At 40.5% G+C, this 17,201-nt stretch overlaps 1 protein-coding gene across 2 annotated transcripts in view; it reads right to left on the bottom strand.

The window, feature by feature from the left end:
• CPNE8 (copine 8) overlaps positions 1 to 16,743 on the bottom strand; it is a 76,406-nt gene extending 59,663 nt beyond the window's left edge. For both annotated transcript variants that reach the window (XR_010080304.1, XM_063396845.1), the window contains exons 1-2: positions 16,593 to 16,743; positions 3,320 to 3,360 (exon numbers count right to left, since the gene is read on the bottom strand). Coding sequence is in view for 1 of the 2 variants with exons in the window: in XM_063396845.1 (XP_063252915.1) it covers positions 3,320 to 3,360; positions 16,593 to 16,732 (181 nt within the window). In the remaining variant the exon portion in view is untranslated. The remainder of the gene's footprint in view (positions 1 to 3,319; positions 3,361 to 16,592) is intronic.
• Positions 16,744 to 17,201: the final 458 nt, after the last annotated feature.

Raw genomic sequence — 17,201 nt, forward strand, 5'->3', positions numbered from 1 at the left:
TCTTCTCGGAAGGTCTTATCCTGCCTTATCAAGGAAGCACTGCTTTAGTTCAGCTTTCTTTAAGAAAAAAACCAAACCAACAGAACCCATAGAATAAAAAACGTATTCCTAGAAAAGATGGTCTCCAAACTCGGAGAGCAGAATGCTCCAAAAGCTACAGTCAATCAATATATATGACTTGCTTTGACTCCACTGAGCAGAAAGCACTGTCAGTAAGAGGTTTCAGTATTGTTTAAAATACTTCATGAACAATGGCTATCCAAACCTATCCCATCTATATCTACTATCTCTACAGTTATTTCTGTCACTTGCCTCTGGGGAGGCAAAGTGACAGATTGCTCTTGGCATGAATATTCGAGATTGCAGGGAAGTGGTTAGAATTGGAATACTGAGTAGCAATTACAGTATCAAAAAAAGGCCAAACATATCTTCTAGGAGAACCAGGAAAATCAAAATTTCCTTTTTAATTTCAGGAGAAGGCTATTTTTATTGACATGGAAGTCAGCTACATTCATGTGTGTCCCTCTGAGAAAAAGACCAAGAACATAAAATTGGATTTTCACTACCAGTATGATCCTTAGATAAATACATTGGAGAATGAAAAGAATATTAGAACTGGCCTAGACAAAAGTAATGAGACCTCAGCATACGGAATGACTCTACATGGTCCCATCTTGTATGAGATCTAATGGCTGCAAATTCAGTGGCTGTAAAAGTGAATCTTGTGACAGTGACAGGATACTGATTTTAGCACCTTTTTAGCTACAGAATAAACTTACTGTATACAGAGCAGCCTAAGAATGGCCTTTGTCCAAGTGAATAGACATGGAGTAAAATTGTCCTGCTGTACTTCCAAATACAGAAGAACAAGAACCTTTTATACTACTCACCCCTTTTACAGTAGGACCATATCTGTGTGCCCAGCTAAAGGACAGTACAAGCAAACAAACTAAACGGGCTATTAAAAAAATCCTTTGGAGTACTAAAGCTGGAGGTACGCTGTTTGGAGAGTACCTAAAATCAAAGCTGCTCTGACAATTTCTAAGTGCCATTTCTAATTTCTAGAGTGCAAACACAGTATGAGTATTTCCAGAGTCAACAGTTTCCCCCTTCTCTCTTCACCAAGGATGTATTACCACACTCCATGGTTTTATACTGCTAACCTGTAACAGACAGGCCTGATTGGCAGCATAACTGGGTGCTCACAACTGGAGACCAGACCTCTAAAGCACACCACCAATTTGAGTGCTTTAAATAAGCTATTTACATTGATCGGAAAAGTAGTATGTCACAAATTGATAAGCAAGTTTATGGTACTTTTAAAATATTTCCACATACTCTGAATCCATTAGAAAAATACTACCAGTTTACTTCTCATTCAACATTTTAAAATAGATACTCAGTTTCCTTTAGGTTTTCCTGCCACTTTGTTCCCATGTTTTTCCCAGAAGGGGTCACCCACCAGCCAGGGTCACTTTGGTTCGCCCACCTGCGCGTTCTTGGGCTGCGCACGGGCTACAGAGCCTTTGGGGGTACTGCCCTCTGCGGGGAGCATCTCCTCTCAGGAAGGCATCTCCAGCAGTGTATCTGCTCACATGTGGCTCAGACAGTATCTTCAGCAGCTCTGTCTGTAGCTCACAAATGCTGACACACTTTTACTGATCTGTTTGAGCAGGGCACTGTGTGCTCCCCTGGCTTGCAGAAGTTCCAGCAGGCAAGTGCTACCAACGTGGTTTTCAGGGCTGGCTGGAGCCAGCTGTGACTGTCACAGGGTGGTTCATGGCCTGCTCCCACACAGCTCACACTGCAGTCCCCTGCCACTCAAACTCTGCAATTTATGCCTAATACAGTGCCCTAGCTGATAAAAACTTGAAGCACTTGTCCTTAATAATATTTGAGCTTAAGAACTATAGACACCATATCTCCTTCGCCAATATGAGAGATCTCTGAATTCACTACAGGCAAAAGGTCACTGAATGTTCTTGAAAATAGTTTAACTGAGGGTCTTTTTTAAACAGAATTATTACGTACCTTTGAAGATCATCCAATCCAACCCTCAACTAATTTTTACTATTTTTTTTAGCCAATTAAATGTTTTTATTAATGTTCAAAACACTCAGTTTTGTTTCTCTGTGATCTCCCTACACCAGAGGCATGGTATTGCCCTTGTCTCCTGGGGTTCTTTTGTTTTTTTAAAAAAAAGCTTTACAGGTTAAAAACATCAAAGGTACTGCTAACTTCCTGTAGCTTTTCCCCAGAATGTAGAAGCTTCTCCCTTCCAAAGTGTATTGGGGAATCTCTCTCAAGAAATTTTTGATGCAGAATGGAAACACATACTCTTAGAAAACTACTCAAATGTTTCACACTGTTACCTGACTGAGTATTCAAGTATCAGGACATGGTTGCATGTCCAGAGACTTGATACAAGTATGTGGGTCTTGGGTTATTTCCAATGCCAGTAAGCACAATATGTGGTATCCTAAGGAGGAAAAGCCCAGGCTTAAAAAAAGAAATTGAACTTATGGATAAAAGCAAATGGAGAGTTGTAGGGGAGACAAGATGACACTATAAGCTAAGGACCAGTCTATTAACTACAAAACTCCTTTGAGTAACATTATCAGAAAAGAAAGGAATTTTTTTGTGATTTTGGTTCTTTCAATATAGTTTTCACACAGCATCCAATACAGGAAGATAGTAAGGGATTTTAAATAACAAGTCCCATCATAAATTCATAGACATGAGAGTTTTGAGGGATCCAGTCATACTATAGCTTATGAGGAAAGTGAGTGCTCACAATTCTGAAAAAATTAATTCAAAAACCATCATACCATTTTTGATCAGGCAAGATATTGTTTCCCAAAGATTAATTAACTTAATTTTATTTTTCAGTATTTGCCTCTAAAGTTATTGGACAGTAGGTACTAGCAGCAATATATGCTTCTAATTTATTTAGTATTTTGCCTAATAGCTTTGAAGAAGATCGAAAACAAAACCAGAAAACTAAAACAGAAACAACAACCCAGCTTTCCAGAAGCTATTAATTTTAGGAAACTTTAGGTTAAATACTAAATAAGGGATACTAAATACTAAATATTTAGCTCAGGAAAGCAGTATTAAAAACAGTCCTTAAAATTCCAGTTCTCATAACATTAATTATAAGTGTAACTTCTTCAAGTATAACTTAATTATTCCAAGTAATTGTCGGAAAGACAATGTAAACCTAACAGATACTGAAGAAAATCACCCACCTAATTTTATTCCAGTGTTTGCACATTTAGAATACATAATAAGAAGAAATAACAAAATACTATATACTCACTTGGATCAGATTTAGAAAATGTATCTCTGTCCAAAAGATTTCTATAAAAAAAAAAAGAAGAGATAAAAATAATCTTAGGTAGAAAAAAAAAGTGAAAGATGCAAATCAGATACCAATGCACGTATGTTTTTAACATTTTAAATCAAGATTCAGATTAGTCTTCTCCCCTCCCCAAACACAAGACTTAGTCAGCATTAACACTGGAGTAAGCTTACATTTCATTTTATTATCCATTTTGGATTTGAGCAAACGGTGGCTCATATACTCCAATACCATGAATCAAAAAACAACCACAGATATGTTATACATACATGTAACAGGCATCAAGAAGAGCAATACCTTTAAATCACAAAGGTGTACCAGATATTAACTTGCTACTTCATTCCAAAAAGCTTACTTAAAAGAATGGCTATGAGATTTCAGAAGCACTGGGAAGTATCTCTAAGAATCTGTCATGGACAAGTTAGGTAAAGAGATCTAATCCATACATGGAACACATATAGGAATAAATGTTAATTTTCTTACGCAATGCAGTCCCAATATCATAACCACACTTCAGCCAGCTGAGAATCACACACAGATAAATAGACTTAAATTAACAATCCTAAAGGATCAGGACTGACCAGAAACCATTCTCAGAATAGTTACCAACATTTCATCATTCAAAAAATTAAATAAGTAAATTTTAAAAATTGTCTCAACAGACTAGAAAAAATGTTTTGAAAACAGGATGCGATTGAAAAAGGACAAGAGCAAGCTAATAAACTTTGGGAGGTATTAAACTTAACAGCAAAAATGCAGCATAGCTACATGGAGCTGCATACACAGCAGTTGTATCAAAAAATTTCCTTGACACCACAGTTGACCACAAACTGAATGCAAGTCAGGAGCCTTGTACCTTTGGGGGAAAAGCATGCTGGAATATACAAACAAAAATGCCACCTTACACTAATTGTCTGGTCTTCACAACACTGACAAACACTCAGTTCAAGCAATAATGTTTTGGACACTCCAGTTTCTTGCAATCTAAGGCAGACATGGAGCCACTGGAGTTCAGTGAAAACAGAAATAGTCGGAAGCATATAGACTGTATCTACAAGGCAAATTAAGCTACAAATTGCAACTGACCTCGATGTAGACAGAATAAGCAGGAACAGGTTTAACCATAAATTGAGTCTTCTGCACTGCAGGCACAGAAGTTGAACTTTATTCCTTTGTTTTACCATATTTCACTGTTAAAGGTGGGAGACATGATGTGAAATCTCCACTGTCTTCAAGAACTTGTCAGATAGCTACAATTTCTAGCAAGATCTTTGATCCTACCCCAGAGCAAAAGGAAGGATTAAATAACCAGTTTACATCTCTTATAGCTGATTATTTTTAATAGCTTGTAGAGCCTCTTCAAGGGTCACCATTAACTACTCTCTAGAGATCTAAATCACATTATTTTTGTGCTACTGAGCAGTGCTGAAAAGTGTATTAATATTTTGTTGATACAGGTGTTCTAAGTGGTCCAATTAAGACTTCAACAATAAAAAGATACTGTATTCCAAATTTTGGTATTGCCAAGCTCACACTTCAGAACAAGCAATGTGAACAAAAAAAAAAAAAAAAAACACAACTCGGAAAGAACATTGGACAGATCTGTTTTATTTAATCTAGCCAAAGTAGGCACTAGCTTTAATATTAGTACTTGTGAAAACACCTGAATTCTGCACACACTAATTCTTCTGAACTTCTCTAGTCCATTCAGAAGTGTAATTTTTATGCATACAATTATACTCAGTGAAACTGTATCCTACCTTAAGGAAAATCATGCAAATATAAATTGGAAGTATTAAGAAACCCAGGAAGATCAGTGAACCCAAGTCAGTAGTTGACAACAATCACTACAAACTGCTTTAAAAGACAGTACAGCAAGTTCTGCAATATTGGAATTGCCAAAATGAAAATTGCCTCCTATTCCTTTTTAATTATACATACCTAGATACACCATTCATTCCTGGTAACTAGAACTGGATTATCCCAAAATGAATTGCAATAAAGCCTCAAAATTAGACTTATATGATAGAAGTAGTGCATTAGATTTTGGAACAGGCCTCCCATACTCATCATTAGAATTACAAACGATTTTAATTCCTCTGCATGACTATACAGTGACCTTACAATTGGTATGTTAGTGCTTGTCACTGTAGACTAGAATTAAGGAATTTTAGTCAGGCTTATACTGAGATAAGATGTTTTGAGTTCTTAAGATATTTACTACTCTTCTTGTGTTCCTTTTTAAGTTTAGTTCCCCTCTGTTTTCCCATATGCATACTAACAAAGAGTGGCCTGATACTGTAAAGCTTAGTCTATCCTGATACTTCCAGCAGCTGCAAAAAACAGCCACGATGGGAACAGCATAAAAAGAAGGTAAGAATCTGTAGATGAGGATCTACAGGTTCTTAAACAATCTAAATAATCCTTAATGAGTTAAGAACATTTCTAGTGGCATCCCTGAAAGGATTGCAAGGGTAGGCATCCCCAAGTTTAACATTGTAATTCAGATAGTTCACACAATGAACTCACGGTTTTGAACTAGTACAACTTGCAACACCCTCAATTCAACCCTTCATACACTTTCCTACAAATAAACAATGTCTTTAGCAAAGTTTGCAGCATGCCTGATTGCCCAAATCTTCAACAGCTAACCAAAATAGTAACATAAGACCTTTGCAAGCTGTTCAAGCAATACAGGCAATTTCAAAAGGAACTTTAAAGAAAAAGTGCCAACAGGAATAATAAAAAAAAAGAGCCTGATTTGGCCACTAAATCACCTAACACCTCAATGCTCAATTTCATTTGTTCATTTTCATTTCAGAGGCATAACAATCAAAGTACTCCTTTAAATATGAGAAAAGTACACATAGGACAATTCACAACCACAAGAAATGGTAAGGCAAAATAGAAAGTAGGCTGAATGTATTTCTAGAACTTTAGGTACTCTTAATTTTCAGTGGCACTTTCTGCACATGCTGAGCAATACAGGGTATTTTTCCCTTCTTCCTGAGAAAAACATTCTCTTTGGTAATAAACTGTTCTGTCTCAGGAAGGCTCACAAACTCAGAAACCAGAAATACCTGAAACTTCTTTTTCTTTTTCCTAATCAAAGTATTGAGAGAAAGAGACTTATATTTTAACTGAACATGGTGAATATATCTTTTTTCTATGCCTATTAAGCCTTTCAGATAAAGATTGCAAAAAGAAAAAGAATTTCTTTCTTAATTTTCATTATGAGGGAGGAGAAAAAAAAAAAACAACTTTTTTTCTTGAGAAACATGCATATCAAACACCTATAGCAAGGAAGTCTAGGAACATCTGTGCAGAAAGCATTATTCTACCAGCACTTGATCTTGAAGGAATTCATTCTGCACCTGCCCATTCTGGTGTGGACCTTTAAAAACAGTTGCAACAGCATAGATGTCTAAGGGAAAAAAATGAATGGGAGCCATGGCAATAACACTGGAAATGCTAGGATAATTTTTTTTCTGTATAATGAGAGCAATTTCCAAAGGGTGAGAAAGAAAGTGATCAGTAAATACGATGTATTTAGCTATGCCTCACAGAATCACTTTGTTCACAGTTTCATAAACTCCATAAAAATTTGTCAAAATAACAGTCCAGTGCTCAAGTTTTTTAGAATAGAACATTTCAGCTGGAAGGAGTCTACAATGATCATCCAGTCCAATGGCCCAACTACTTCAGGGCTGACCAAAAGTTAAAATATGTCACTAAGGGCATTGTCCAAATGCCCCTTTAACACTGGCAGGCTTGGGGCACTGACATCTCTTGGAAGGCTGTTCCAGTATCCGACCACCCTCTCAGTAAAGAAATGCTTCCTAATGCCAAGTGTTTTGTACTGTTCAATCCAAAACAAGTCACATGTGTAAATCAGATGCTTCAAGATGCACTGATCTATTCAGCAGTGGCAGCTAACCAGAACCCATCACAGCCTATGCTGCCTCCTACCATCTCTCACCCACTGTGTGCTATATGTCTGTTGTCAGATATACGCCAAAAGGTAGCATTTACCCACCTTGTCCACAGATACATTCCTTCAAATTTTACTTTATTTTAGTAATATCTGAACTTCTGTCTCTGTAAGGTTTTTTTAAGCCTTTGTTACAACAAACTGCTAAGCAGAAGTAAATCCAATTCCCCTGCTGGAAATTACAGAATTCTGGCCTTGAAGAACAGACCACCATAACTACAGAACTGAGCAGTTTAAAATCCGCTTCTCTAGTTTCAAAATTTAAAAAAAACAATCTGTATTGACTGGAAAAATACTTACTTATACTTTGCTTTCAACAGCTCTGAAATCTTTAATGATAAATATGTGGTTCACTTCAGATTAATTTGTCAAAATCTCTCTGGGTGCTATAGCTTTATGTTTCTCTTCCTCTTTAGATTACATTTAAATGCATGCAAAGATTTCTTGGTTGTGAAATAAAGCACTCAGCAGTTTGTAAACACAGAAGTTGATTACTCATGCAAAATAATTTTTAGAAAATTTACATTTTCAGTATATCATATTTGTATTATATATTACAAGCACACACTACTTTTCTCACACTTATCAATCCATGGGAAAAGGAATTGTCCCTAGTTCATTAAATAAATGCATTTCTGTTTCCATCACCTAATGATGGGCCCACATCACTTTTTCACAGAAGATCCTGGTAAAGAAAGGAGCACCCTAATCACTTTTTAATGTGCACAATAGTACCCGTAGTACTACTAATTGTAACATAGCTGTATTCATCTAGTAGGCACTGCCCCTCAGCCTTAATGGTATCACTGAACTTGCAAGGATCATTCCTAAGATGACGTGTGATCCAAAGAATCCACTCGAGTGAAGAGCCCACTTGACTCACCTTCAGAGTAATTTCACAGACTGTAGTGGCAGCTTAAGTAGTCACCCTTGCACAGCTATTTACTCTCTCTTCTCTTTCTATTCTATCAGAGCACAACAAAGCCAGCTATTAGCCTCCAGATCCCTAGATTCAAAATGCCCTGCACCTAACAGCAGATCAGACAATCTCTCAGAATTTTACCTTCTTGTCAAAATAACTGGTTTTCTTAGAATAGGCTCACAGGTGAGACAATAGTGACTCTAGTGACTAATAGGCAATTAGGATGACCTGTTCTTTTCTGTTCAAACCATCTGCACTCTCTGGGGCACTAGAAGAACCAGAAATAAAGCAAACATATCTCTGATGGGCAAGCTTAAGAAAACATTCACAATACCTCTCATAATCTTTGGAGAAGTAATTCACTCTTCTTGTTCACCAGAAAACAAATCATTTTCAGTCTCATGGTAACTTTCATTGTCAAGCTAAGAATATATTGATTCAGAAGCCATAAGGGGGAAAAGAAAGGGAGAAGCAATGAGAAGGGTAAGAGCAGCAGTGTTTCCATGAGTTTTAAGACAAACCACAGAAAGCCATCTCTGGCGAGATGTATGCAAACAATTTTAAGATGAAACCTCTATTAAAACTGCTGACTCCTCCTGAGGGTTAAAAAACCTCAAAGGAATTGCCGAGTTTATTTACTCTAACATAGCAATAGTTTTACAGGAATTCTGTTGAAACAGACAGGAAGTACTGGGTTATAAGAATACTCTTGTGCAAATGAAACAGATCAGATCACAACCTTAGACTATTCCAGTTTAATTTTTTTTTTTAAAGACCAATTAGTACTATCAGAAACTGGTGGAACTCTGCTCCAGTAGCAACCCAACTCCTATTTGAAACCAACAGAACAAACCATCCACATTTATGTTGTTAAGGATGGCCAGGTAAACATTCTCTGGCTCTGAGACCATTTCCATTTCTGGGAAAGGGCACTAAGGACTGCTGGTGGTCAAAAGAGCTTTTCAATCTAGTGTCAATAACCACTTCTTTCCAGTTACGTTCACCCAGACCATCCAAATCCATGGATATGCTGCCCTACTTGAGATCTGATTTCTTTAGGAATGTATAATACAGTTAATACAGTGTTTCATTAATGTATAACAACATATAAAACCTACAGATTGGTTTTGCAGTTTTTCTGAAACAACTCTTTAAAATGTATACCTCAAAGAAGTAATTTTAAAAGCAAATATATACCATCAGTATAATATTCATCCTTTCTCTGCCAGTGAAGGACTTTTGGTGGGTAAGCTGCCGCTCAGATGGGCAGAGAAAAAAATGAGGAAAAGAATACTACCACAGAAAATCTTCATAAAAATACACAGTCATTGGACATATCCTAGTACCTAGGTATTTTCCTGCTGCTGCCAGGCTTCCCTGTATGCTACCCTTCTGAGGCCTAGGTCAGTGGGCTTCAGCTGAGGGAGGGTGTCACAGTGAGCCACCCATCAGTGTCCCACCTCGTGTCTGAGGAGAACCATGAAGTTTACAGTGGTGGCAGGGGTGGAAGAGGTGGTCTCAGAAGGAGTATGATGTTGAGGATTTCTTCCTCCCCACTTCAAGGATCCCCAGCTGAGTTAACATGCTCTGACTTCATTCATCTGCAACTCTATTCTACATCCACATTTACTACACACTATATACAGCCTGTATTACACCTGCTTGAGACCTGCCCTTTCACTACTTTTGGTTTTGCCCAGCTCCCAAACTGCACTTCCTTACCAACCACTGGTGACCTCTTTACAGCACTGGGGTCCCCAGTAAGGGGGACATCTCAAGTACCCTCTTTTCACTCTCTACTGCCACACTCCTATTCGTGCCCCTCCTTGCAAAGCCTCCGCTATCACACCGTGAAGATGCTCCTCTGCACTGCACCATTCTGTGAGGGTCACAAATACATCATTATACATATGTTAACTACTTGCTACTACTATCTGCTGAAAGAAATATGGTTATACCACACAATTATATAAGCACAAGCCAAAGGGAAACCAACTTAGCAGTAGCTGCCCAATAACTAGAAAAAATATACCAGGTTTGGGTTTGCAGCTAAAACCAAACCAAACTCCATGCAGGCAAAAGGCATGTTCAGACAAAACTTGACAAGTCCTGAGACTTGCAAGGTTGTGTGAAACCCGACACCTGCATGAGAATTGAAATGTTAAAGGCTAATGACTCAAAAATCAGACTTGCAAAAGCAACAGGCGCTTTGTTGAGGCCAGATTTACACCCCCTAAACAAAGAGAAGAAGAAGGATTTGGGGGTGTGTGGTGAAAACACTGATATTCCTAAGAAGAGCCCAGGTGCAGAGGAGCTGCACACTCACCCACCAGAGGATGACCACAACAAACCCAGCTCTGCTTATCAACAATCTTCTTTGTTGTGCCAGATAAGGGGAAAAGCCAGAAAGAAGCAGATCCTTCAAGGTGGGCTAGTGCTTTTTATGATGCCCATGTCCTCTCCTGATGCGACTCAGGTGTAAAACCACCCCCTGGGGGAGGTATCTGGACATTCATAAATAAGCCTGAAAGTATTTATTCGTTCTGGTAAGTCACAACTGGCTTAACCTGTGCAGTCATGAGAAACAGTGGTCATGTCTTAAAATAGGGCCACAAATTTTCAAAGATCCCCAAAGCACCCCCAGACTGTGCATGATCCACAGTATTTCATAGTGTAAAACTCCAGTCCCAGGGCAGGCACCTGGGCCTTCTCACCTGAACATGCATTAACCCACTCAATCTTTTTGTATGCAGTCTTTATCCATCCACCCCCGATGGATAAAGACTGTGACCACAACAGTCACAGATCAACAGACACCAAAATTGCAACAATCAAGTCTTGGTGCTGGATCCACAGGTAATGCTATCTTTCCTCTCCTTTTGTACTCACACCCTTTGTTTTCCTTGTACATTTTCCTAAGCGACATTTTAATACATTTCTATAAATAATAACCAAAGCAGATACATACCTCCTTTCCAATGTAACCAAACTGTTCTGAAATAAACCTGCCCTGTGCGTACACACTGGTCATTCAGTCTTACTTCACTTTAATCCAACCCAAGGGATGTAGTAGGAACCCTTAGTTACCCCATCTCAGGCGTGTGTTAGAACAGCCTGTCCCTAGAGTGTGGAAAATCACTCCATTAAAAGTCACTGTGCACAAAGGAGACAGAAGAGTCCTACAGCTTTATTTGAATAAAGGGAGAGAGTCCACTCGACCATACGCCTGTGGGGTTTCTTTCTTGAGGTTTCAGAGGACCAGCCTCCTTTTACCCTAAAATTCCTGCCACACGTTGTCCTCTTCCTTTCCCCAGTGGCTGCAGTACTAGGAAGGTACAGCCCTCCCAAACCAACTACCACATTTTCCACTTGAACATGTCACTTCCTTCCAGAGTTTAGAAATTTGGTCTATGAGGGTTCTGCAGACTTTGTGCTGACCCATTTGTCTGTTACCCTTAAGTTCAGGAGTCAAACAGCCTGGGCTCTGTAGCTTGAGGCTGGCAGGACCCTAAGACCCATTTCAAAGACATTAACACACATTTCTCCTTAAGACACTCACCCATGGAATTGTTTGTAAACACATTAACATCCATCTTTCCCATCACTAGCAATCGCAAGAGAGAACTTAGAGTGCAAACGATCTGCTTTAAATTCTATCAGTCACAAGGCTGCATGTTTAAATTTCAAACAATAGAGACACACAGGAGAAAACTAAACAGTGCACTCTATCAGGAATGCATCTCCATGACTATGGATACTGTAAACCGTTTATATTTTTTCTCATCTGAAACCAGCTGGTTGTCTAGGTAGTTTCATTTCAAAGAAAAAAAACATTTAAGATCAACATTCTGTTGCCAGTAACACATAACCACTCCATGGACTTTAAATCCAACCTAGAAACCCATACACAAAGAAAGCAGGAAAACAGATTTACAATCAAAATTAGTTTTATATTCTGTATTTTGTATTATAGAGAGTTACAAACTTGAATAATTAGTTACAAATATCTCTTTTATCATTGTATCTTTCTGTGACAGAGATTTCTAATAAATTATTAATATTTGAAAAAAACCCAGAAGGTAAATATGATTGCTAGAGAGACATGATCTCACCAGAAATCAATGCCTAGTACAATCAAAGATAGAATTAAATATACTTTCAGGTATTGCAAACACTCAGAAGTGGCTGGCTAAGACTCTCAGACTGCCAAACAAAAAGAAAAATTCTGAAGTGGTATGCTTTGTTCCTCTGTGTAAGAAACTTGAAACTGAATTATTTCAATTACTAAGAATAGGAGTTGCTTAATTCCATTCAGCTCATTCATTAATGTTAGATTTCTGTAGAAATTGTGACGTGGCATAGGACTGATCCAAAACAGGCATGGGCAACCAACTGTATCTCTGTTGAATTAACCATGACAAGGTGTTTATAGTGCCTTTATGCACATAATGCCTGTTGTGGGAACACAGGCAGTATAGAGTTTATCCAACATAAACCCAGACTGATAAAGACACACTGCCTGATTGAACATAAAACTTTTCAAAGCAGTATTATCATAACAAACGTCCTGAATTAGCAAAGTAACCCTGCACTGTGTCAATATTTTACAATTCTACCATCTTTTAAATAACCATGTCATCTTTGATACACTACTAGAAGTCATAAAATGATAAAAATACAGATTCACTTTCCTACAGATATTAAAAGAACACTCTCAAGAAGATAATTCTGATTGACAAGTCCAAAAATAAATACTAACATGAGATATAATAATTATTTTATTGTTTTTATTAACATAACAATAATTAATGTAAGACTGCAGAATAGCTGCAGAATTATCAGGTACAACAGGAAAAAGCCTAGGCCTGTCCACACAGTAACCATGATAAACAGAAATCATCATTATACAGATCACAACAAAAAAGTTAAAAACTTGAACCCATTAAAGTACGCTGAAGTTTGTATGCTCATGCAGAGCACAAACTTCCAGATACATAATAATCATAATCTTGATGTTCTCAGACAGATAAACTACTTCACTCAACACACAGTAACAGCACTAAGAGAGGGAAGATGGGAACAGAATATGAAGTTTTTCCAAGACTTAACTAAATTGGAATCAGTGGAGAACAACAACAGAGGGAAAACAGGATGAGAGGTACATGGCTTGAAGCTTACCTGAAGCTCTCGTAAGACCACAAGCTTACACACACAGCTGATAAGAGAAGAATCGTGTCTAGACACAGGCCTACAACCAGCATGCAGTGCAAACACCCCTGAAGAGGAAGAGGAACCTCTAGGCTGGAAAACAGTAGTGAATAAAAGGATAGAGCACAGCCTATTTCCATTCTTTCACACAGCCCGCAGGGACAAGGTCCTGGTCCTTCACCACATGACAATTGTGCAAAATTATGCCAGGCAGCAACAAATAAGGATTGCAAGGCAAGTGACAGCAACATTTTAATCAGACCATGAACATCGTTCATCACATGTGATGAAAGGAGAGTAAGGGTGCAGAGGGAGAGGGATACTAGAACAATTGATCCGGACAATAGTGGACAACTACCAGCACTGGAGGATCCTCTGGGATACAAATGTAAGTTCTTCTGCCATATTAGAGCTGGCTCTTGAGTCAAAGACTTCTGGTTCCTGATAAACTACATCTTACAGAGTCAGAAAAGAATTGTGAAGTTTTTATTTGATAGGCACTGAGTAGTAATAACATGAATTAAATTAATCTCTTGCTTTTCTAACATTTTTTAAATTACAGCTAATGCTGGCATTCAAAAGCCATGGGAATGATATAAAAAGCTTTTAGTCATAAAAAAATCCCAAAAAGAGTATTTCTGGATTTTACAATTTTCACAGAATTTCTCATCCCATGAGATGCATTTCTCCTGAAGGCTACCTGATGTGACCCTGAAGCTAAACCAGGGTGGCCTGGAGAACATCAAGAAGTGTAATGCCATCTGCATAGTGCTGAACCTGGACACTTTGGCAACACTGGGAGTATGAGCATGCAGGCAAATTGGGAAATACTGACAGAAAAACCACATGGAATTGAAAGCTAAAGGAAGAGAAACTGTATCCTTATTGAATAAGGCAGAAAGACACAACAAAGGAAAGAGTCACAGATTTACTTTATGGCACAAATAGTTTGCACTGCTTCACCGACTACCAAGTTACACCACCTGTACAAACTGGAAGAACTTCCCCTCATGTCCAACTCCTCTCCCCAAGAAAACTCACAAAATATCACCACCACAACAAAAAAAACCCTAAGTCAAACAAAAAGAAAAACCCAAGAAAAAAAAATTTAGGAATAAATAATAGTTATCAATTAAAAATTGTTGATGTAAGTCAATGACCACATTGGTCCTACAACTCTTCAGGTATCAAGGAAAAAAACCCTCATGACCCAAACTGTTGTTAAAAGCATTTCTCTCCAGGTATTAAGGAATACACAATTGCTAATTATTAAAGAATTTTCAGCATTCTCTGAATTTTGCAGTTTGTTCTTGCAGTCTTTCACAATTTCATTTAACACCATGTTTCACAAGCTTTAGCCAATGAATGTGTTTACAGATGAATCATAAACGTGTTAACCATTAATCTCTGCCCTAGTGTCACTCATTTTATATTCCGCTTTGAAGCATCATTTTCTAACCAAAAATTGTCATCCAGCACATACAGAAGAAAGGAATCTCCATGGAAATTCCCATCCTTCTACACTTGACATCAAGACAAATGAAAGAGTTTTAACAAAACTGACACTGCTTTTAATGACATCTACAGAGAAACTGCTGCTGTAAACTATGTACTGAAATATTCTGAAATTAGTTACAAGTAAAGTCAGAACTGATTGATTGTGTTCTATACCTGCATTTCTTCATACCTATCTGAAGGATTCTTAAACCACTGTAAAACATGGCAGGTATATACAAATGATACCTGGAATTAAGGGAACTCCCATACTAAGTGAATTGGGTCAAATTCAGCATAAATGCTCTGACACCTGTAACTGTGACACACTATTTGAAGAACTGAAAAGTAACACTAAAGGTCCTGGATTGCTTTTACACATTACAGCACACTCTTCCTCTGACAACAGTTGGTGTATGTGAACTTTGCAGAGACAGCCAGCAAGTACAATGCGGTGTCTATATGTCAGCCTGGTGACTGTTTCAGTATTACAGATTTAATCTTACTCTATTTCTCACTGCTTCAGCCTTCTTTTGAAACCCACACTTGATAAAACATCAAATCATACTTTATTTACTAAGGAAAGAGAGGGAGTGATCTGACAATTTAAGTTTTGAGCACTGCCGTTCTGTCCTGGTAGTAGTGCTGGTAAACAGCAACAGCTCTGGGGAGCTACATTATAAAATGAAGCAATGCACTGTAGAAGAAACTCTGTCTCATTTCCCGTCAGGAAACACACGGACAGTTCAAATTCTCCGCTAGAAGCTGCCAACTTTGCTGGTGAAAGGCGTCACCACTTTGCAACTACTAGGAAATGCTTAAAGAAGTCGCGGAATGTGAACGAAGACATGAATAAAAAAGCGCACAAATAGAAGTATTTTTTAGACCTCTAATGAGAAAATCTCTGTATCACGGGATGCAATAGGATTTTTGAAATACCGACACACCACCGTCAAAGGAACAAAATCACAGACACTACATTCGGTGTTATGGGTTGGCATTCCCTCAATTTCTCGGCAGCAGCGTTACGGTAAAACATGACATGAGGTGACACAACATGCCCGTACTCCTAAGTTTTGCAAGAGAGCCTTGAAGAACCCTTGCCAGGATTACTGCGGCCGGAAGGTCTCCGTCCGCACCACGGCACTTGGGACAGCTCCAGAAGTTAAAGAGCTGCCGATACCGCGCCCTGCGCGCTCACCGACGCCACTCCCGCTCCCGGCAGCGGCGCGGACAGGATGCGGGGCGGCGGCCGCCGCTGCCCATCTCGGCAGAACCCGCAGCCGCCGCGGAGCCGGCGCTTCGCCCCCGGGTCCGCCGGCAGCACCCTGCGGCGGACACGCCCGGAGCGCGGCCGGCGGGCTGCAGCGGGCTGGCAGCCGGCCCCGGGCTGCGCCCGGCTCTGCCCGAGCGTGCACTGGCAGCTCCCCGCGCTCGGCACGCTCCGAGGGCAGGGGCGAGAGAACCTCGCACAGCGCCGGGCACGAGGAGGGCGTCCCGCGCTGCCCTTCTCCTCCCCGCTCCGATGACAAGCCCGGGACGAGGGGTCCCCGCCCGTCCGCCCCCTCCGACGCCGCGGAGACAGCGGGTGGCGCGGACGCGAGCCTTCACCGTACCTGCAGGACACGGAGAGCTCCACCTTGGTGGCCGGGATGCTGGAGCTGAGTACGTTAAAATCCCCCACGGACGCCATCTTCGGAAGCCCACCGCTTCTGCCCGGCTCCTGGTGCCCCGCCGGCTTCTCCAGCCCGAACATGGGACAGCGGCGCGGGCGGGAACGAGGGCGGGAGGGAGGAGGCGGCGCCTATATTGGCCTCACGGCGCGACGCCGCTGCCGCCCGTGGCGCGGAGCCCCGGTGCGCCCCGCTGCGCGCCCGCGGGACGCGCCCGCCGACCGGAGCGGCGGGGCGGGAGCGGGGCGTGACGTCACCGCCCGCGGGAGCCGCGCGTGCCCCGGGCGCGGGGAGCCCGACGGCCCGAGCGGGAGCACGCGCCGAGCCCTCAGGGCAAACGCGGCACCGGAGCCGTCGCGACCCCGGCGTGCGGGGCGGGGAAGTGCCCGGTGGAGGCGTGCCCAGGCTGCGGTCCCGAGCGATTTCGCTCCCGCGCCTCCCCGGGCTCTTCCCCCCTGGCCCCTGCATGGAAACTCCCGCTCCGTCCCGTCCCGCAGGCTGTCCGGGGAATCTCCTCCCTACGCCTTAGGGAATGAGGAACTTCCCCGGTGT

Source organism: Prinia subflava, chromosome 4 (assembly GCF_021018805.1).
Source record: "Prinia subflava isolate CZ2003 ecotype Zambia chromosome 4, Cam_Psub_1.2, whole genome shotgun sequence".
Lineage (NCBI taxonomy): Eukaryota > Metazoa > Chordata > Aves > Passeriformes > Cisticolidae > Prinia > Prinia subflava.